The sequence below is a fragment of the Taudactylus pleione genome, unplaced genomic scaffold (assembly GCF_031769625.1).
Source record: "Taudactylus pleione unplaced genomic scaffold, aTauple2 ptg000273l, whole genome shotgun sequence".
Classification (NCBI taxonomy): domain Eukaryota; kingdom Metazoa; phylum Chordata; class Amphibia; order Anura; family Myobatrachidae; genus Taudactylus; species Taudactylus pleione.
In genome coordinates this window covers 438,652-460,348 of record NW_028284675.1, presented here as the reverse complement: position 1 = coordinate 460,348, position 21,697 = coordinate 438,652, and the positions used below count along the sequence as shown (strand labels likewise).

Sequence of the window (21,697 nt, the reverse complement as noted above, 5' to 3'; positions counted from 1 at the left end):
TTTCCTCTAATCCAACTAAACATGGCCTGGATTTGTGATTGGGAATGCAGCAGCGCCTACAAATACGTCTATAAGTAATGCACCCATAACTGCCCCTTTTAGCAATCACTTTAGGTAACTTCCAAGTCTCCGCCCTGATTTGACCAGGGATCGCAAACTCTTCTAGTGTTAGCGGTACTGTAAGCAAATGCGAATGATATCGCACACATTAGCCAGGGCCGCAACTAGGGGGGGCTAAGGGGGCATGTGACCCGGGTGCTGGACTTGAGGGCGTGCTGGGGAGAGGCTGCCGGGAGGCCAGGTTACTGCTCTTATGGGTTTGGAGCCGCATCCCGGCCTTGAGAGGCACAGAGACACTGTCAGCCTATTGTGGTGCCAGTCCAATCAGTACTCGCAGACCAGCAGTACTGACAGTTCCACAGTGTGTGGCAGCCCTGTCCCACACCACCACGAGCTCACCCACCGCACAGCCCTTACAGGTAAGAGAAGGGAGATGGGTCCTTACTATGGCTTAATGTAAAAGAGGCCTTACTATGGCATAATGTGTAAGGGGCCTTACTGTGGCATAATGTAAAAGGGGCCTTACTGTGGCATAATGTGTAAGGGGCCTTACTGTGGGATAATGTGTAAGGGGCCTTACTGTGGCATAATGTGTAAGGAGCCTTACTGTGGCATAATGTGTAAGGGGCCTTACTGTGGCATAATGTGTAAGGGGCCTTACTGTGGCATAATGTGTAAGGGGCCTTACTGTGGGATAATGTGTAAGGGGCCTTACTGTGGCATAATGTAAAAGGAGCCTTACTGTGGCATAATGTGTAAGGGGCATTACTGTGGCATAATGTGTTATAAGGGGCATTACTGTCTCACAAAACCACACACTCTTTTCGTTCTCTATGTTGTATATTTTTAGGCAGGGGTGCCAAATTACGGCCTTGCCCTGGGTGACAAAAATCCTAGTTTCGGCCCTGCATTAGCTCACCATGCGCAGTAAGAGTTTCCTAGACTTTTTGCGCATGTAGCAAAACGGCTCAACTGCGTAAATATTGGCACTGCGTCCATCTCTGAATCAGTTGTGCTGAAAGCAAACCAGTCACTAGAGAGAGATGTAGCAAGCCTTCGGGGCCCATTTATCAATGTGTATTTGAGCCTGGTAAGATCCCTGAAAACACCCGTATTAAGGAGGGACCCCAGCAGGTATCTCCGATTCCTGCTGTGATCCCTCAGTTACCGCTGGCAGCCGCACCCCCCATAGGTCTCTATGGGGGATGCGATGCTGCCAAATTTAGCAATATTCAGAATGTATCGCATTGACGTTAGCCACTGTACCCTATGGGCTACAACACGCACTTTTAGTCAGCGGAGGTAACCCTCCCCGGCTATGGCGAATGTGCAGTCCACGGGACTGCGTATGCGCACCACCCCCTGTAGTAGTCGGCAGCTCTCCGGAGACATCGCTGGGACGGACTCCTTTTGAAGCCCATGTCCCTGCATGTCCCGTAGATACATCCAGCCGATAGGATCGTTTTTTGCAATGCGATCATGGGCATTACTGGCATGCCCTGATCGCATTGCAAAAGCGATCATTGATAAATGGGCCCTTTGGAGAGAGATAAAGTGGAGAGGTTGCCCAAAGCATCTATTCAGATTCTGTCATTTCATAGACAGTGCTAGATAAATGATAAATAACGTCTCCACTTTATCTCTCTCCAAGGCGTGACACAACTCCCCCCGAGATCCTCTAGTGTTATTTTCTTTTCCTAACTGCAAAGTGCATTATGTGTTTATCCAGCACTCCACGATTTCCCTTGTGCAGGCTTTCTTCAGTCCACACAACTGCAGTAAACTTGTGAGGTATAGAGAAAACCTGAGGAAGCCAAGGGCGTAACTACCAGGGTAACAACAGCTGCAACACAGCCCTGCAAGTAAGGAGGCCCATCATGGCTACCCAGCTGCCCAGCCTTGTGTGGCTGCAAACAGCGCTGCTCCAGGGCTCTGCTCCCTTCTGTGGTATTCATCATTAGCAGGAAGTTTAATGAGCTCCCTTGTGTGTGAGACTACTGACAAAGCAAGTAGTTAGAAGCCCAAAATTAAATTCTGCCCACAAGAAGAAATAAAGGGGAGAGGGAGAGAGAGGGAGAGGGAGGGAGGGGGGGGAGAGAGAGAAATGCATAACGAAGTTTATGCAGTTTATCACATACTGTGCCAGACAACACCTTTGCATTTAAATGTTTTTTTTTTATGTGCATCCATAACATTAATAGCATCAAGCAGAAATAATAACATGTACATGGTAATCCTTGGCCAACGCTGTCACTGGTGAGAAAGTGTGGACGTTTATGTGAAATAGGTCATAAAAAAAAAAAGCTGAGTGAGCAAACACGCAGACCTCATTTCTGCAGATCCTGGTGGATGAAAGAGGTAACACCATCGTATCCACCGTTTCCCTGCAATGCTCAGTATATTGTACATCAGTAATATATTCTATGGAGGTAACATGGTTTCCTAGCATGTTCAAATCATGGTTGCGGAGCGCCAACAGATTTCTAAAAAATGAAAAATAAGAAACATATGTTCCAGTAGTAATGAAAGTCTAACAAAGAGGAAAAATAAGACTTCCTGCAGACTATACTAAACTACACATAGAAAGCACTTGCCGTATATTTGGGACTGATTTTCAGTGGTTACTTGTATTCATCAAGCATGTTGCAATTAATATTACAAAAATCACTGTCACGCCTGAGGGTTGAGGTTGGTCGGAGCATGTGTGGGAGAATGAAGAGAAGGCTAGGGAGGCGTGAATGAATCTGGGTGGCTTGAGCCAAGACTTCCTCATGTGTAGAATTGAGGAGGTAGAGGAACTGCAGTAGATGATGGGCCCGAAGGAGAGGACAGGAAAGGAATATCTTTATTATACAGCAGGTTGGAGTGAGAATTGAAGATGATGATATTGGACTGGGGGCTCGATTCAGACCCGCTCGCTAGATGCGTTTACTTTACATGCAGCAAAAAGTATGCAAATCCGCGAGGCATTAGCACGCCCACTATGTCTTAGAGTGCGATCGCGTTGTGTATGAAGACGCCCACCAGTCTGTCTTAAGACACCCACTTATGCACGTCATCTCCAGGATGTGTATGCAACCATCAGTAACATCGAGTACCATCGGAAGTGATCGCAGCACTTGTGGCTGACCATACCCTACCGCAAACACTGCGAGTGCTTCAGTGTGAATTTCAATCATGTGACATGTACTATGATGCTGTGTCTTAATTATGCACGCCTCTTAACCGGCGTTAAGACACTCAGGCACGCCTGCGTTCGCAATACCACTCCCCCGTTTCCATCAACCAACCCGTCACCACCCACAAACAGCATGTCCTGTCACTCATTCTAGCAAGCTGTTTATGCGCAGCGAGCGAACGCTTCCTGATCGCATGGACTTGTTCGCGCACTGCTATACGTACGCATGCGCAGATTGCAAACATCGGCTGGCTGCGTGCGAATGCAGCCTAGCGAGCGGGTCTGAATCAGGCCCTGGGATCGATGATGTGGAACTGATGAGTTAGAAAAGATATTGAATTGATGATACTGAATAGATGAGTAGCATCGGTTTGGGACCGATGTTGCTGAATGGATTATTAGAATCGGTTTGGGACTGATGCTTGGCGGTTTCGGGCTGGGACAGAAGGTAACAGGTATCGGCTGGGACCGAAGGTAACAGGTATCGGCTTTAACCAATGGTAACAGGTATCCTCTGGAACCAATGGTAACAGGTATCGGCTGGAACCGATGGTAATGCTAGTAGCAAGTCCTTTAGTTAAACCAGACTGTAACAATGTGATAAATGGAGACTTGCATTCACCAGACTGAAACTGGATTGGAAGGACTGGGACTGTACAGATACAGAGGGCCTGATTCAGACCCGCTCGCAAGCGGGTCGATGGCCAGACAGTGCGCACAGTGAGCACACTGTGCGTGTGCGAGCCCCGCAGCGAGCAAGAAATCACTCGCTGCGGGACTCACTACAAGACGGGGCAGCTGTCAATGTTAATCGACAGCTCGCCCCGTTTTGTATCTGGGTCGTGGGGGGTCTGGCCAAACGGAGGCGTTCCCGAAGGAACGCCTGCCATCTGGGGGTGGCCCTACTGACATCACGAGTTATGTCAGTAGTGAGCTTCCTGCTCTATTAGAGCAGGAAGCTCACTGGGGCTTGCGGGAACGAGACCCTACCACCAGGGTCTCGTCGCAAGCCCGATGGTCGCGATGGCCGCGACCATCACCTGGCTACTCGCAAAAGCTGTGGGTGGTCACCGACAGCTTAGCGAGCGGCCAGGAGGCCGGTTCCATTTAAAAAAAGAACGCCCTGATTCAGATCGAGCACTTTCAAAGAGCGTCCGGCTCTGAATCAGGGCCAGAGTACCTGGGAGCTCAGCACAGAGCTGTAACTTCAGCAGAAGCGACGTTGTACTTGTAATTGTGGCCAGTCAGGAAGTGGAATTTATAGGGTGTTCAGGGATTGGAAGCTGCAATCAGTAGCGGCTCTAGGTATGGGCAAGCTAGTCCATCGCCCGGCGCACCAGTATATCCGGAGGGCGCAAGAAACGCCCACCCAGCCTCCCGGCGCTATCGTGATTATGTAGCTTCAGGGGGAGGGAGCGGAGGAGGGAAGGGGCGGCAACACAGGACGGCGCTGGGCGCAGCAAAGCCTAGCGCCGGCCCTAGCTGCAATCAACTGGTCTGGGAGCAGTGCTTTGAGTCCAGCATGGCTGCGCCAATACTGAGTTTTGGAGGGAACTCTGATGTGCATCCTGAGTACTAGCATGCTGTGGAAGTGTAGAGGAAACAACAAGCACAGAGGGTCTCATTCAGACCCGGTCGCAAGCGCCGATGCGCTCGCAACGGGGTCGATGGTCCCCACAGAGCATGCGCACGACAGAGCCGGCTCCGTCGTGCACATGCGCGAGACCCGGCTAGCGACAGGCACTCCGTCGCTAGTGGTCTCGTAACAGATGGGGCGAGCTGTCGATGTTGAGTGACAGCTCGCCCCATTTGCTGGGCAGGCCGGGGATGTGCCCGGGAAACGGAAGCGTTCCAGTCGGCCCCACTGACATCATTGATGATGTCAGTGGGGAACTTCCTGCTCAAACAGAGCAGGAAGTTCCCTGGGGCTTACGAGAGCCCAGACCCAACCTTAGGGTCTGGTTGTAAACCGCGATGGTGATGACCATCGCGACCATCACCCTGGTCGGTCGCTAGAGCTGTGGGTGGTAACCCACAGCCTAGTGGTCGACCAGAAGGCGGCACTTTAAAAAGTAAGTGGCCGCCCTCATTCAGAGCGATCGCTTGCAGCAAGCGATCAACTCTGAATGAGGTCCAGAGAGCAATTACATCTTCTATCTCTGCAGTCAAGATCAGCTACTGTTCTAATCAGGACTCAGCAGAGTTCGCAGACAGAAGGAAACTAAGGTGAATAACCAGCCTGGAAGGAATAGCTCAGTCTCATGCTAACACTGAAGGTGTTGCAGCCTGCATGCTGAGCAGACTTCCCGGGCAAATCAGAATTTTGATCCACAGGACAAGTAGCAGAGGTAAAAGGTACCTATACATCTGCGACGGATTGCTGCGATAGTGGAACCCGGCATTGCAGGATCGCAGAAATCCAACATGTTGGATTTTCCCGATATGACGATCACGATAAAAAAATGATCGTGAATGTCTAATCGGGGACATTTAACATGTAAAATTTCAGAGATCCTGCGATGGATCGCTGAACATCGATGGCCGCCGGTCGGCATTTCCGACCGTCAGATTGGCATTTCCGCTTCCACCACGACGATCCGTCACAGATGTATGGGTACCTTTGGACATGAGACAACTAATAACAAATGAGAGAAATAGTCTGGATCGTGACAAGCACATTACTGAGAAGTTTTGTTAGAATCCTATAAATAAAGTGCAGCATACTTGCCTACCCTCTCGAATTGGGTACCGCTCCCGACCCCCTGAAAGGCAGGCAAGCCTCCCCCCCCCCCCGCAGTTCCACAAAACCCTGGCAGCAGGGGGGATTGTGATGCGATTCACGCAGAGTTGCGTTATTGTGGCCCCACCCCCTGCTTCACATTGCCGTTCATCACAGCATTGTGAAAAGGGGACTTGGTCACGATGATGCAATCGCGTGGCCACGCCCCATGTCCCACCCCCTTTTTCCGCAACATGCCCCCCCCACTGTGAAAGACTGACAGCTAATAGTCGGTAAGTATGAAGTGCAGTAGTGCACCAGTTGCCTCGTCATTGATAAACTGCATGGTTGCTGATCCTTGAAAAGACTTTACATATTTATTTACTTCACTATCAATTTTAAAGCAATATATTGTTGAAATATTAACTGTACTGACTCATTTATGTATCTCTAATATGTATGTAAAACATACATGCCTACCCTCCCTGAATTTGCGGGAGGCTCCCAATTTTTCGGGTAACCCCCAGCACCCTGGAAGGGTAGGCATCTCTCCCGCATTTCTGCCCACTTCCTAGTGAAGTAGGCAGAATGGGGAGCATTTCCGCAGCGATCGTGTGTCTCTGTGTAGGGGGTGGGGCTTAATGACGATTCTTCATGATTCGCGTCAGTTACCCCTGCCCCCTATTTAAATTTGAGCCAATCGCGGCAATTTACAGTGAGGGGGTGGGGCTTAATGACGCAAATCATCAGGCCTCGCCCCCCGGCGCCACCCTCCTGCTTCTCTTACTCGGGCTTCTCCCGGGAAGAGAAAAAAAAAGTAGGCAAGTATGATGTAGAACCGTAGTATTTAGAGGAAAAAGTAATTCATGGAAAGGAGCATGCCCTTCGCCCACTTCAAATTTGAAACCATTTGTGTGAAATTCAGTGCTGAAACGGAAGCAGTTATTAACCTATTGCCAGTCAGTATACTGGGGGTCCACAGCCAGGGTGATGTGAGATTAAGTTTATTTAGTGACCGATGCTGGAATTGTCCCAGTAAGAAATCAGCATAAAGCAGTCAATTCCTGTTCCTGATGAATGTCTTTCTAATAATGTAGATTAACCTACAATATAGACATTGAAACACTGCTCAGTAATGTTTTGAACTAAAAATAAATTGCTTTATTATAGTGATCCATTATTGCAGAGCAGTGCGTGATATCAAAAATGTTGCCACCAGGGACGTACTGGGGCTGTAGATCAGCCCTGGCAGTCTGCGCTATGTGCACGCCTTAGGGGCGTGGTTAAGTTTTAAGGGGGCGTGCCACGAGTCATCGGGGCCTGGCCTAGTGGCACGCCTCCCTCTCTTCCCGGCCGATCAGACGCAGCGGCTCGTCAATGCCCCCACCCCTTCCCTTCCCCCTGATCTCATACCATGAACTCCGGCTGGGAAAGTGGAGGGCGGGGGCACCTCCAAAGTTCGGAAGGTGACTTCCGGCCTGTGCAGCTACAGCTGCACTCCTCGAGCTGACTCTAAAGCCATCGGCCATTTTGGCATTTGCCAGAAGTGCCAGTCCGGCCCTGGCTGCCACTTAGAGCATTAGATGGCATAACTGTTCTTCTTTCCCTAAAACAATTTTCAGGTCTATCGGTGAAAATAACCATAATTGAATTTGGTAGTATTTCCATGAGCTCAGTTAAAAATATAATAATGAAAAAATAAATGGCCATGGTATGAAAGGGTTGAATATGGGATCCTGATAGTCAGGTCGCCGATGGTCATAATACAGACAGCGGCGTCCCAATAGTCAGAATCTCAACAGATTTTTTTGTAAGTATTATAACCCTTACTCTAAACCTCTCCCTAACCTTAACCCACCTTTCCCACAGCATAACCCTAACCCTCCTGTCCTGTAGCCTAACCCTCCTGTCCGAAAGCCTAACTCTATCCCTCCTGTCCTGGAGCCTAACTCAAACCCATACTTACTAGGGATGTGCGCCGGACCATTTTTGCCGGATTTGGATTTGGTTCTAATTCGTCGTCCGGCTTTGGATTTGGATTTGCCAAACTGCGATGACTGGCTTTGGATTTGGATTTTTTTCCAAAAATTGACAAAAAAAAGCTAAAATCACATAAATTGGTCTTTTTTTTCTTCCTAGAGTATTATTAACCTCAATAACATTAATTTCCAGTCAATTTAGACCATATCACAGCTTATAATATTGTTTTCAACATTATTGGCCAAAGGTTGCAGTGAGCTGACTGGTTACTAAGCGACAAAGCAGCGGCACAACGACACAGACACCACAGTATAAAGCACATCTATGACACATTGCCACACAGCAGTGGCAGAAATGAAAAGTAGTGCACCCACCCAGTGGGGTACGGCCAGCAGAATCACAGTACTTGTTTACAAAGTGCGCTACGGCCCTAGGAGTCACAGTGCACAATCTTAATCACATTACACCGCACATAGGGCCTGATTCACATTACACCATAAAGTAGTGTCTCTTATTTATGTTACGACACACAGTAGTGCCCCTTTTACACAATGCCCACAGTAGTGACCCTTTTACACAATGCCCACAGTAGTGCCCCTTTTACACAATGCCCACAGTAGCGGTGTCCCTTACACAATGCCCCCAGCAGTGGTGCCCCCTATGCAGTCCCCTTAGTAGTAGGGTCCACTATGCAGTGCCCCCAGTAGAATGCCCCCCAGTAGTATGCCCCCCATTAGCAGGCCCCCCCAGTAGTATGCCCCCCATTAGCATGCCACCCAGTAGTATGCCCCCCATTAGCAGGCCCCCCAAGTAGTATGCCCCCATTAGCACGCCCCCCCAGTAGTATGCCCCCCATTTGCCATGCCACCCAGTAATATGCCCCCCCCAGTAGTATGGCCCCCCAGTAGTAGGCTGCCCCAGTAGCAGGCCCCCCCCAGTAGTAGGCTGCCCCAGTAGTAGCCCCCCCTGTAGTAGGCTGCCCCAGTAGCAGGCCCCCCCAGTAGTAGTAAGCCCCCCCAGTAGTATGGTCCCCCCAGTAGCAGACCCTAGTAGTATAGCCCCCCCCCAGTAGCAGACCCCTCAGTAGTATGGCCCCCCCAGTAGCAGACCCCCCCAGTAGTATGGACCCCCCCAGTAGCACAAGTAAAAAAAAAAACTTACCTGTATCCCTGCTCCCGCGCTGTCCGCTCTGCTGTCACACGCTGAGGAGGGAGCCGGAAGACGGAGCTCATGTGTGAGCTCCAGCCGGCTCCCTCCGTGCAGCAGCCAATGAGAGTCTGTGTGACACTCATTGGCTGCTGTAACAAACACACAGCTGCCGCTGGCGGCTGTGTGTTTGTGTCTGTGTAGGGCAGAGCACTATCACAGCGCTCTGCCCTACACAATAGGAGCCCTGATGTCGGATTCTCTAGTGAGAATCCGACATCAGGCGGCCGCCGTTCGGCCCCGAACGGGGATCCGAGTCAGGCGGTGTGGACTCGGATCCCCAATGTTCGGAGCGGTTCGGATTCCACAGAATCCGAACCGCTCATCTCTAATACTTACCTTCTTTTGAAAAAGCATTTCAGGGAGATTGTGAAGGCAACACCTATGAGCGCGGCGGTAAAGTGGGCGTGTACTGCTACATCTGATGGGAGTGTCATAAAATTTACTTAAAACCATATGTAAATGAGCCCCAAAGCAGTTAATAAGATCAACTTCTTGATGAAAACACACTGATTCTTTTCAGAAAATACAGCCATAGGGATCATTGTGCCTTATAACAAATGCAGGGAAATGATACTAATGATCCCATTTGAATGTATATATCTCTGTTTTTTGTTTATATAACAGCTTCATAATGCGGGTAAGAAAGGACGGACTGGGGTAGTATATCAGCCCTGGCAGTCCGCCCTGCACTCGCTTGTGAAGGAGGTGTCGTTAATTCAAGGGGGCGTGCCGCGAGTCATGAGGGCTGGCGTTGCGGTACACCCCCGTCTCTTCCCAGCCCAGCACAGCCGCCGCCGACCCATTCCTGTCTCCACCCCTTCTGTCTCCGTGAGATCATAATGATTCCGGAGCCGTGGGGTGGAGGACTCTTCCTTCCCCCCTCCTCGAGCCGGTCCTAAGGCCATCGCCCCTTCTGGCATATGGCGGAAGAGCCCGATGGCCAGTCCGGCCCTGGGAGTAAGGTGCAATCAGGGAGAGTGCTAGCCTCGTCAGGGAGATTGCTACTATTTCAGAGATTCTCCCTGGCAATCAGGGAGCGTTTGCAAGTATGCCATAACCCTCCCCTCACGCAGCCTAACCCTCCCGTCCTATAGCCTAATCCTAACCCAACCCCTAACTCTAAATCTACCCCTGACCCTAATACTTACCTCCGCAATCTGTCAGAATCCTGACAGTTGGGATGCTGACTACAAGTGGACTGATTGTAGTTTCATATTACTATTAGTTAAAATAAAATATGAATTCAATTATTTAACTATTAATGGTGAAAAGTCTGAAACTTCTATACAGTGCTGATATGTACTTTTTTTCAAATAAACAAAATTTGCACTAAAAATAATTAAACAACGGAGGCATTAGATAATCCTTTAAATGTTTGTGAGGAACTGGCCTTGAAAGTCAGCAAGGCTCTAATGTACAACAACTGCATCCTAAGCATGGTCATTAATGGAACAAATCCTTATTGCTCAGTTTCATATTGTTTTAGAAATTAATTGAAAGAAATTCTAAATTTCTAAAGCTGCATACATACACACAGAAAGATTTTGTTACCAACGATTTTATGAACGATTTTATGTCAGATTTTTTAAATTGTAATGAACGATTTTTTTGAACTACAAACGATTTTAGCATATTCCCTTAATGAAAATCATTGAGTTGACAAGTCTGACTGAACTACAAACTACAAACGTGAACGCGCTCATTGTTCATCGTTTGACTCAGAAAGTGAACGATTTTTTCAAACGATTATCGTTAAACGATGTATCGTTTAACGATAATCGTTCAAATAATCGTGTGTGTATGCAGCTTAAGTTGTTCCCTCAGCTCCAATGAACTACGGTTTATTCACTATAAGTGGTACTGTAGCTCTAACGGACGAAAAAATCACTCACAGTATGTGTCATGTGCGCTTACTTTCCCGTAGCTAGCTAACGCACTAATTCCACTTCTCATTTATCTTCCTACAGGATGAAAAAAAACAATTGATGACCACAAATGTGTGGCTGAGACAGGTAATAAAGTTTGTATCTTTTTTCTATATTCTTTAACCCATTTAGTACAATACAATTTTGAAATCAGACTGGGCACTGGGGAAAAAACATATTATATACTAGCTGTTGCCCGCGGCTTCGCCCACGACGAAAGGAAAATCACTTCTGCCAACATTTTTTTTATTTGAGGTGTTGTAGCTGTATTGCTTTGCATAGGGGCCCTGTCGCAGGAGTGGCCCATGTGACCAGCAGCTCTATAATTGCTAATGAACAGCTGTAAATTCTTAACCCATTAATTGGTCCCTTATCTAATCTCTGCCATGTTTGTGCCAAGATTCATTTTACTTTAAGACAACTTGAGGGATTTTTATTTCTTCATAACTTTATTTGAATAGGCATGGCTGTAGCTCAAAATAATCATAATATGTAGATAACGCATATATTGTTTTTATAACATTGGGGTGCCTTAAATCTCCAGATACATTTTATGATATTAAACATGGAAAACTAAAAGGATAAAAGGTAGGGAGAAGCATTAGGGGAAGGGGCTTAGTTTATACAATTGAGCTTTACTACAACAATATTTGTCATCTATAAAGATATGTAGAAAATATAATGAAAATAGAGATTAACCTCAATGAAATCCAGCCCCTACAGCTTTTAGATGTAATCTGACCTTGTATCTCAATAAATATCCAAAGAGAAAATTATTTTCTTTATCAAGTATTTGGTATGTTATTTTCTCCATGCTTGCAATAAACCAAATTAGGATTTTAAGGTAGGAAACAAAAGACTGGCTATTGTTTTTTTCCATGCTTATTCTATTGCGTATTTAGCTGTCACTAGGAAGTGAGAAATTGCCAGAGTCATTCTAAACCTGATTAAACAAAAACAGGCAGCGTGCATCCCATCTCCTGGAATGATCAGATGATGGGGGTGGTGAAGGGAATTATTATCAGCCCCATCACAGCTCCAGCAATATACAGTACAACCAGGACTGGTTTCCACTATAACAGAGTGCAAATAAGTGTGGTGTTACCCTGAGATTGGAAACTAGCCCCTGCAGTGTCGGACTTGGGGCATGAAGGGCCTAAGGGAGGGAATGCAGGGGTAGGAGCCAATACTTAAGTGGTCTGGCCATTTACCACAGATGGTGTGGCCAGCTCTCACAGAGGCTCAACCAGCCATTACAGGCTATGTAACTGACCCGCAATGTATAGTTTGAATGCACAGTCTGGATCCTGACATTAGATAAATGGGTGGAGCAGTGGTGCCCACTGTGGATTTCCCCTGTATCCCTGTGGGGCAGTCTCACCCTGAGCCTCTGCCTAGACAGCTGGGCTGGTTCCCATTACAAACTAGAATCCCACAACAAAATCAGTCCCATTTTGGTCAGTGCAGGGCATATATGCTGCCATTTTGTGGATTGATAAAATGTTTATGATAAGGTAAATTATCAATTAAGTTGGAACCAGTGACATCATTGAGGCACTTTATGACTAGTATTTATAATCATGAGTATTGATTGAGCTACCAAAATGGCTACCTCCACTGTATGTAGGTAGCAGCATGGCTGCCAACAGTCAGGTTTCCTGCACCCCACAAGACAGGGGTAGGTTGGAAAATGGGCATGTCCTTTCCTATGTACATATTATTTGCTCGGACTGAGTTCATTTGGGCCTTCTTTCATGAAGAAGCACTATTATAATCATTATAAAAAAAGTTACCTTAGTAAACCACCAAACTGCCTGTAAATATCATTAAACTATGGTAATTACAGTAATACTTTGGTAAAGTAGCGGTAGATAGGCTAATGTGCCTGATGTCCAGTCTGGAGTGTTAGCAGGTATGCAAAAGGTTCTCTACTAAAATTACCAATATGTCCCAAAGCCACTGTAAGGAAAAAGCAGCAGCACAAACTTCATTTTCTAACAAAGCAAAATACATGTTTAGTGACCGAATATTAGTTAATTGAGTTATGTTAGTTGTATTTGTTATTGTTATACAGGAAGTACTTTGGTATATTCAACTATTCCTTCAATAGACTTCTACCTTTGTTATAGCATTCTAAATAATGGGATTTAAGAGAGTGTGAAGGGGAAATTACACTAGTAAGAAAACAAAGGCTATATAAGGACTGCCAATACCATCTGTTATTTTGAGTTTCCATTATACTATACCTGTGTAAAAAGCAAACAGTTGCTTTGGCTGTTAGTATTAATATTTACTTATATATAATTTACAATTTATTCCAATTATAATTTTTTTTGCTTTATGCCTATAGGAATGGGTAGATTTCAAATTGCGTTGGAATCCTAAAGACTATGGTGGAATTACTTACATTAGAGTACCTTCTGAGACATTGTGGCTCCCTGACATTGTCCTCTTTGAAAAGTAAGATTTTCTCGTTTTCTTATAATTAACTCGTCCACGGGGAAGAGCATGAATTTTCAGGAAAATATATCGGCATCTAAAGGGGTTGTAAAAGGAAAGTTGGACGTGTTGGGGGTACTCCCTACCAGGGCCGGCTCCAGGGTTCGGAGCACCCTGTGCCGGCCCTCGAGAAGGGGCCCTAACATCGTGCGCGACCGAATTTGGGGGCGTGACCTAATTACCATAGGCCACACCCCCTATGTGATGCTATTTGGAGGCGTGCCCGCATGGCCCGCCTCCAAATTACGTCAGGCTGGGGGTAAAGCCCAGCACTCCATCACTGGCTGGGCTTCCCCCAGCCCTTTCCCGTCACATAGGGGGCACTCCGGGGGCATCCATTCACACTCCGGGGGTCCGGCAGCTCCGCACAGGTGCAGCAGTGGGGGTCCCCAACCTCCCGATTTGACCACACGGAACAGCGGGACAGTACTGAAATTGGGATGCTGGGGAGGGGTGCCGAGAGGGAACATTGAGGGGATTGTTTGCCAGAGGGTGTACAGGTTTGTTCTTCTTAAATGAGAAGATAGGGGGCCTAATTAATAGATATACGTAAACCTGATGTTTCTGCACATCCCCATTGTAATAAGCCACATTGCGCATGTGCAGACCTAGGGGTGCAATGTTGCTTGTAGTGCCCCAAAAGCCATACTATGATTGACATGCTGCTGGCATTTGGGGGGGATGCCAGACGTCAATATACCGACGCCGGAATCCCGACGCCCATCAGAATGCCAACGCCGCCATCCCGAAAACATCAAGATACCGACGTCGGCATCCCAATGGTAAGTATGCGGGTTAGGCTTAGGCCAGGGATGGGGGGTTTAGGAACCTCCCGGGGTGGGTTAGGCTTAGGCACCAACCGGGGAGGTTTAGGCTGCAGGGAGGGGGTGTTAGGGATAGGCACCACCCGGGGAGGGTTAGGTTTAGGGTGCGGGAAGGGGGGGTTAGAGTTAGACAGCACCACCAGGGGAGGGTTAGGGGGGGGAGGGTTAGGCTACTTACTGGCCTCTGTCCGTATCCTGAACATGGGGATGCCGCTGTCAGTCTTCTGACCGCTGGCATTCCGACCGCCGGTCAATCAGGTATTCCGTTGGGGGATGGCGACAGGGAGCACCCCAGAAATCGGAGCGTGACGGTCCCATTTTTGGGCGTGCCAGTGACTGGCAGATGTCCGATGGTCACGCAGTTGATCCGATGGCTCTGTCGCTGGACAAAGCATTGGATCAGAAAAGCTGGCAGGGGCGTCTTATTAATAAAGATGCCTCCTGCAGCTTTTGCATATTGTAGCACAGCCGCTGCATAGAAAGACTCAGAGGCTGTGCTACTGAGTCCATCTCTGAGTCAGGCCCAGAGTCTCACTCTATATTTCATGTGACCTACATTTTGAATCTTCCATCTGCACTTTGGCCAATGCAATTGTTACAATACTGGGGTGTTAGCTGAAGTCCTATAGTCGACAATATTATATATGTCATAGTACATATTCATGGTTGTCCCACAAGAGATCAGTCAGTAAGATGGGATGGCACAATCAGGGCCAGCTCCAGGGGTCAGAGCGCCCTGTGCCGGCCCTCTCCACTGTGTCCTATCTTCAGGCGCAGCGAAGCCGCTTGTGACCAAAAATGAGGACGTGGTCTAATTAACATAGGCCACACCCCCTACATGACATTATTAGGAGGCTTACCCGCCTCCAAATAACGTCAGGCTGGGGGGAGCCTCACTAGCTGGGCTTCCCCCAAGCCCTCTCCCGTCACTGAATAGATGTTACGCGCATGCGCGCAACATCCATTCAGAGTCTCCGGGGTCTGGCACCGCCGCGGCGGTGGGGGTCACCAACTTCCCGATTTCCCACCCGCGGGCCACTTCGGGATGTTGGGGAGGGGTGCGCCGTCTATGGGTGGCGCCCCTGTGCGACTGCACAGGTCGAACACCCCTAGAGCCGGCCCTGGGCACATTTATAGATGGTCATAAACATAGTTGACACATAAGCAGGTTGTCAGTGGCCATACAAGGTATTAGATCATCTAAAAGAAACAAGTTCAGATAGTAAATGGTTCAATTAAGGTGGGCCTATTTATAGACCAAACTGGATCCTAAATGGATACTTCAGAGGAAGTACAGGCCATCCTGGATAATGGGAAGTTAAGGGCAAAATTAATAACAAATTTGGTACCATACTGACCTCTGCTGGCTAGAGGTGAAATTGTCAAGAAGTATTACTAACAGTAATAAAAATCTTTAACAGTTCTAAAAGTGCCACATGTTATTAAGACAGCTCTTATGTCCCCTTGTTTGTTATTTAAGTTCTAAATGATGCTACATTGAGTAGTATTTTAAGTAGAATGGTAACATTTACCCTGAAAACTCTCAATTCATCATATCCAAAATATAATGTTGTACATACCAGAATCTACCTCTCTTAAAATTGCTCATGCTAGAATGATTCCACCAAGCAATTACAGAATATACTTAAACTAAGTATTATAGAAAATAATATACAAAGAATATAAATGAAGGAGAGTTGGTGCTTATTTATGCCTACAGGTGGCTGGCTCTCCGCTTAGGGACAGATTTCATGATATGCCACAGAGACAGGGTATTTCTGGTTTTGTGATCTTTGTGCTGGCATGATACCAGTGGAATAAAAAATAGGTGTGATATAAACAACTCTCTAAGGATATAGTAGTAATGGAACTATGGTGTTTGTGAGATCATTTCCCAGTGACTGTTTCCTGTATAAGCTGCAGAGTGCTGAGGTTAGTGCAGCTTATAACATTTATAAAGCACATTCTGTTGAATTTACAATTGTTATGCTTATTTGCACAAGTTTCTCCTGGTAGTGCAGAGTACACAATTTATTAACCATGATACTCTGACTTTTAATGGACCTTAATGGACTCCTTATTCAGAGTCAGTCTGAAAGTTAATCACAATATGCGTTTTCTTTTAAAAGTCGCATCTCTGCAAACTATTCACATCTGCGAAACTGGAGCTATGACTCCCTCCCTCCCCTTGTCCGACCTGGCTGAGACCAGGCTGGATTGCGACTGTAGGCGTGGTGTCATGGACAGTAGTGAATGCTAAAAGTACCAAGTAGCTTGGGGGCATATGAATTGCTCTGCTAGGTAGATGCAAATATAATAAAACGGATCTGCAGACTTCCCCTTCCCCAATTGTGCATGAATCAGTCTTTATTTCTAAAAAATGAGGGCTACTTGCAGCTGCATTCATACACACTTTCTGCACTTTCAAGCCCATCTCAGCCTCCTCGTCAGCAGATCCTGAGAAGTCACGCCTCACAGTGTGAAAAATCACAATTTGAAACTGAAAAAAGACTGACTCTAAATAAAGCCCTGTGTCTTGTAGATAACTGCAGGTCATGATGTACGGAAGTCTTCCAGTTGTTCTATACAAGCATCAAACTTCTATACTCTGCATTAAAGCAGAGTCAGCTACTTACAAACATTGCTTTGTCTTTTCTCCAATCCTGGCTGTACAATATCATGTAACTGTCACATGTTTCCTGTACTGTAATAACATATACAAATGGTTATCGGAAATTGTGTAAAAAATCCAGGTGTTTGACATTCACTTGTCTTTCAGTGCGGATGGCCGTTTTGAGGGATCTCTGATGACAAAGGCAATAGTAAAATATGATGGTACAATAACGTGGACTCCACCAGCCAGTTATAAAAGCTCTTGCACTATGGATGTCACATATTTCCCATTTGACCGTCAAAACTGCTCAATGAAATTCGGATCATGGACTTACGATGGGAACATGGTTGACCTCATTCTTTTAGATGCAAATGTTGATAGAAAGGACTTCTTCGATAATGGTGAATGGGATATTCTAAATGCCACCGGTCAAAAAGGGATGAGGAAGGATGGACTTTATTCTTATCCCCACATTACATATTCTTTTGTTTTGAGACGCCTTCCTTTGTTTTATACTCTCTTCCTAATAGTCCCCTGCCTTGGGTTGTCTTTCTTAACTGTCCTTGTGTTTTACCTGCCATCTGATGAAGGAGAAAAGCTCTCTCTGTCTACGTCTGTGCTAGTTTCCCTTACAGTTTTCCTTCTGGTCATTGAAGAAATTATTCCATCTTCATCAAAGGTAATTCCCTTGATCGGAGAATATCTCTTATTTATCATGATATTTGTAACCTTGTCAATTATAGTGACTGTATTTGTCATTAATGTCCATCACCGATCTTCAGCAACCTACCATCCTATGGCTCCATGGGTGAAAGGACTTTTCCTGCAAAAGCTTCCAAAACTGTTATGTATGAAAGGACATGTTGATCAATTTTCCTTTTTGGATTCAGAAAATTCTGCCCCACCTACAAAATCAAAGCTATCTGGCAAAAGGAAACACATTCAAGCAAACGATGGAGAAAAGATTCTAATTGCATTCCTGGAAAAGGCAGCTGATTCTATAAAGTACATCTCAACTCATGTTAAAAAGGAACATTTTATTAGACAAGTAAGAAATATACATTGTTTATTTTATAATAAGAATCAGTGCACCCACCAAAGGATCTGTATATACCTTAATAGTTTAGCAGAACAATATGTAAAATATTGCTTTGTCTTTTAAAATAGCAACACTCTAAACTTCTGGGTTGCGATCCAAAAAGTGTGTCCACGTGTCATTAGTGATGGGTATCGATGATCCCCATTTGCAAAATTATTATATACAACCAGTTAATAAACAAATTATTTTGAAAATCCTACCATTCAATAGAATAGAATATTAAAAGTAACAAAGAGCAAACATATTACAGGTTGAGTCTCCCATATCCAAAATGCTTGGGACCAGTGTGATTTTGGAATAATTGCATACCTTAATGAAATATCTTGGGAATATGACCCAAATATACACATAGAATGCATTTATGTGTTATATACACCTTATACACACAGCCTGCAGGTAATTTTATACAATATATTCAATAATTTTGTAGTTCAAAGATTGTGTACAAACATGAAATTCATTTATGTTTCATATACACCTTATACACACAGCCTGAAGGTAATTTTATACAATAGTTTTAATAATTTGTGCCCTAGACAAAGTTTGTGTACATTGAACCATTAAAAATCAAAGGTTTCATTATCTCAGTCATACCAAAATAATTCCTTATTTCGGAATATTTGGATATGGGAGACACCGTCTGTATTAATTTAAATTTAACAGCCACAATTAGGGGTCCAAAGCCAAACAGAGGTTAAAAGCTCCTAGCTCCACCCCACCGCTGCTGTGCTCCCCCATCCCCCTCTATTGATGCTCCAACTCCCTCTCTGTTGCTCTGTGTGCACACACACACACTTTGTACTGCACCTATGCCTGTTTTGCTCCAAAATGTTATTTTGTGGTAAAGCACTTTACTAGGCACCTATCTGGTAATATAACAAAAAAAAATGTAACACAGCCTAGTGATGTCCTTTCAGTTTAATAATTAATTTAAGACATAAATTAGGCATAACCAAGGAATATTTCAGGTTAACAATAAAAAATGTAAATTGATGTAGGCTGGATTTAAGCTGGGTACACACTATACGATATATTGTGCAATTATATGGTCCGCGACCAATCTGCACGACGACCATCGTAAAGTGTGTATTTATCATTTACACACGTCATTCATCGCATCGTGTCATCTGATGTACTGCACCTCAGATAGGATGATCGATGTACGATATGGTTCACATCATGTAATGTGTATGCAGGACGCACATATTGAACAGAAGCAACGCTTAATTGGATCCGATCACCTGACACAATATAATGTGTCAACTTTCAGAAGATTGCATAGCAAGTACGCTCTAAATCGTGTGTTTTGGGATTGCATCGATGTAAGTGATATTGTATCAATCACCACAATTTTTGTTACATAGTTCAGGTGTGTACCCAGCTATATTTTTATTTTTTATTACCAGTTATTTATAAAGCGCACACATATTCCACAGCGCTTTACAGAGCATATTTGTCCATTCACATCAGTCCCTGCCCCAGTGGAGTTTACAATCTATATTCCCTAACACACACACACACACACACACACGTTAATTTTTGTTGGGACCCAATTAACCTAACAGTATATTTTTGTAGTATAGAATCTAAGTTAGTATATATTCCCATAAAGACCTACAATCACGCTAAATAATGCTCAGAGTGACTAAGGGGCAGACTGTGGGCACCTTTGTACAATATTAAATACTCAAGGTATATTTTACAGCTTTTAAATGATCACATTTTGTAGGATGTAGTCGGCATCCCGGCATTTAGAATGCCGGTAACTTGTAACTGTAAGTATGAAGGTTAGGCTACAGTAGGAGGGGGGTAAAGGTTAGGCTATGGGAGGGGTGGGGTCAGGGTTAGGATTGGGGTAAGGGTTAGCCTTAAAATACTAACTGAAATTCGCTGGCATTTACACTGTCTGGAGCCCACAGCCGACATACAACCCCATTTCGTGCCTGCTTCAATCTTACAAAATGGACTTTTAACTTATAAATGAAGTAAAGGTAATTTCTAAACTGCAAAATGTATTAGTTACCAGTATTTTCTATACGCACAAATACACCTCCTAGCAAAGAGAATGCCCACAGCGTACATCCTTCCGGATTATGCAACTTCCCTCTTAAAATCGCTCTCACAATCTGTAGCAATCTGGAAAATATATATATTTATATATGCACAAAACATCACACATTTAATTAATAAGAATAAAATAAACATGCTAACAAAACATAATTGCAAGGAAATAATAGTAAATCTCATATGATAATCACATAAGTGATAGTACTTGCAGCACATGAAACAGTGTGTAAATCATTAAACGTCAATGAGCAATATTACCATATCATTGTGAATTGCAATTCATGGGTATTGACGGCCATTAGTTAGCAGGTGAATGACTTCTAGATTTGGAATTCCTTCTAGAGAAAAGATAATGTCTTCCAGTAAGTGAAAGTGTAATAACTGACTGATGGCATTTGCAATAATTGCATTAAACATCTTCTTCAGAGAAATTTGTAGGCTGAGCCAACATCCACCAACTCCTTCCATCATCTAATGCAGATGCCAGTATCCTTACCTAGAGTGTTGCATCTTGCTACACTGCAATTTATATATAAACGGAGAGTTGTCTGATCCTTGTATTAATTTAGAATGTTGAAAAAATATATAGGCAATATTAAAAAATAATATATCAATAATGCGATGTATCAAGCAGTGCAAAGAGTGTATGAAGAAGTGGACAAGTAGCATTTATCAAGTACATTCTATAAAAATGATAAGTAGAAGCTGATTGGTTGCTATGGAGAACTTCTCCACTATTTACACAGCTTGATACATCACACCCATATTGTAGCATACTACTAGATGCACTTACAGTATTAATGAACAATTCTAACCATTTGTTCTAGGTTGTTCAAGACTGGAAATTCGTGGCTCAGGTTCTCGATCGTATTTTCCTGTGGCTGTTCCTCACTGTGTCCATTACAGGATCCGTTCTGATCTTCACCCCTGCACTAAGGATGTGGTTAAACAGCTATAATGTCTAATTTTCAATCACTATTGAATTGTTGAAGTCACGTTGTGTCAACCTCACTTTGTAGCCATAAACATTTTGTGACATTGATGTTACATTACAGTCAGATAACCAATGTCAAACAAATGTGCCTTTCAGTGCAGCACAATTACCGTCACATATATTAGTCTGCTGTAATACTGTTCTTTGTGTTATGCATGTAAATGGAACCAGTGCTACATATACAGTTTCCAAATTACAATAGATGGAAAGAGCTAAAATACAACAAAATAAAATATGACTGTGTGTGGCCACTTTATTATGTATACCATTCATTATATCATTAATGCAAATACCTAAGAGGTTCAGTTGTTGTGCCATGACTGATGGTGCGGTGAGTATCTCAGAAACTGCTGATTGTGTTATTTTCACACAAAACAGCTTTACAGTTTACAAGATGACATTGAGGTGAGGTGACCCTAATTCAAACTACAATGCATTATAACAGTGGTATGCTACATGGGCTATAGCAGAACACTGCGCCAGGTACCACTCCTGTCAGCTAAGAACAAGCGAGTGAGGGAAAGAGAGA

The 21,697-nt window shown here is 44.8% G+C and overlaps 1 protein-coding gene across 1 annotated transcript in view; it reads left to right on the top strand.

Moving 5' to 3' along the window:
• CHRNB3 (cholinergic receptor nicotinic beta 3 subunit) overlaps positions 1–21,412 on the top strand; it is a 55,693-nt gene extending 34,281 nt beyond the window's left edge. The window contains exons 3-6 of the mRNA XM_088481438.1: positions 11,114–11,158; positions 13,422–13,531; positions 17,174–18,056; positions 21,002–21,412. Of these exons, the coding sequence (XP_088337564.1) occupies positions 11,114–11,158; positions 13,422–13,531; positions 17,174–18,056; positions 21,002–21,139 (1,176 nt within the window). The 3' untranslated portion in view covers positions 21,140–21,412. The remainder of the gene's footprint in view (positions 1–11,113; positions 11,159–13,421; positions 13,532–17,173; positions 18,057–21,001) is intronic.
• The last annotated feature ends 285 nt before the right edge of the window (positions 21,413–21,697 follow it).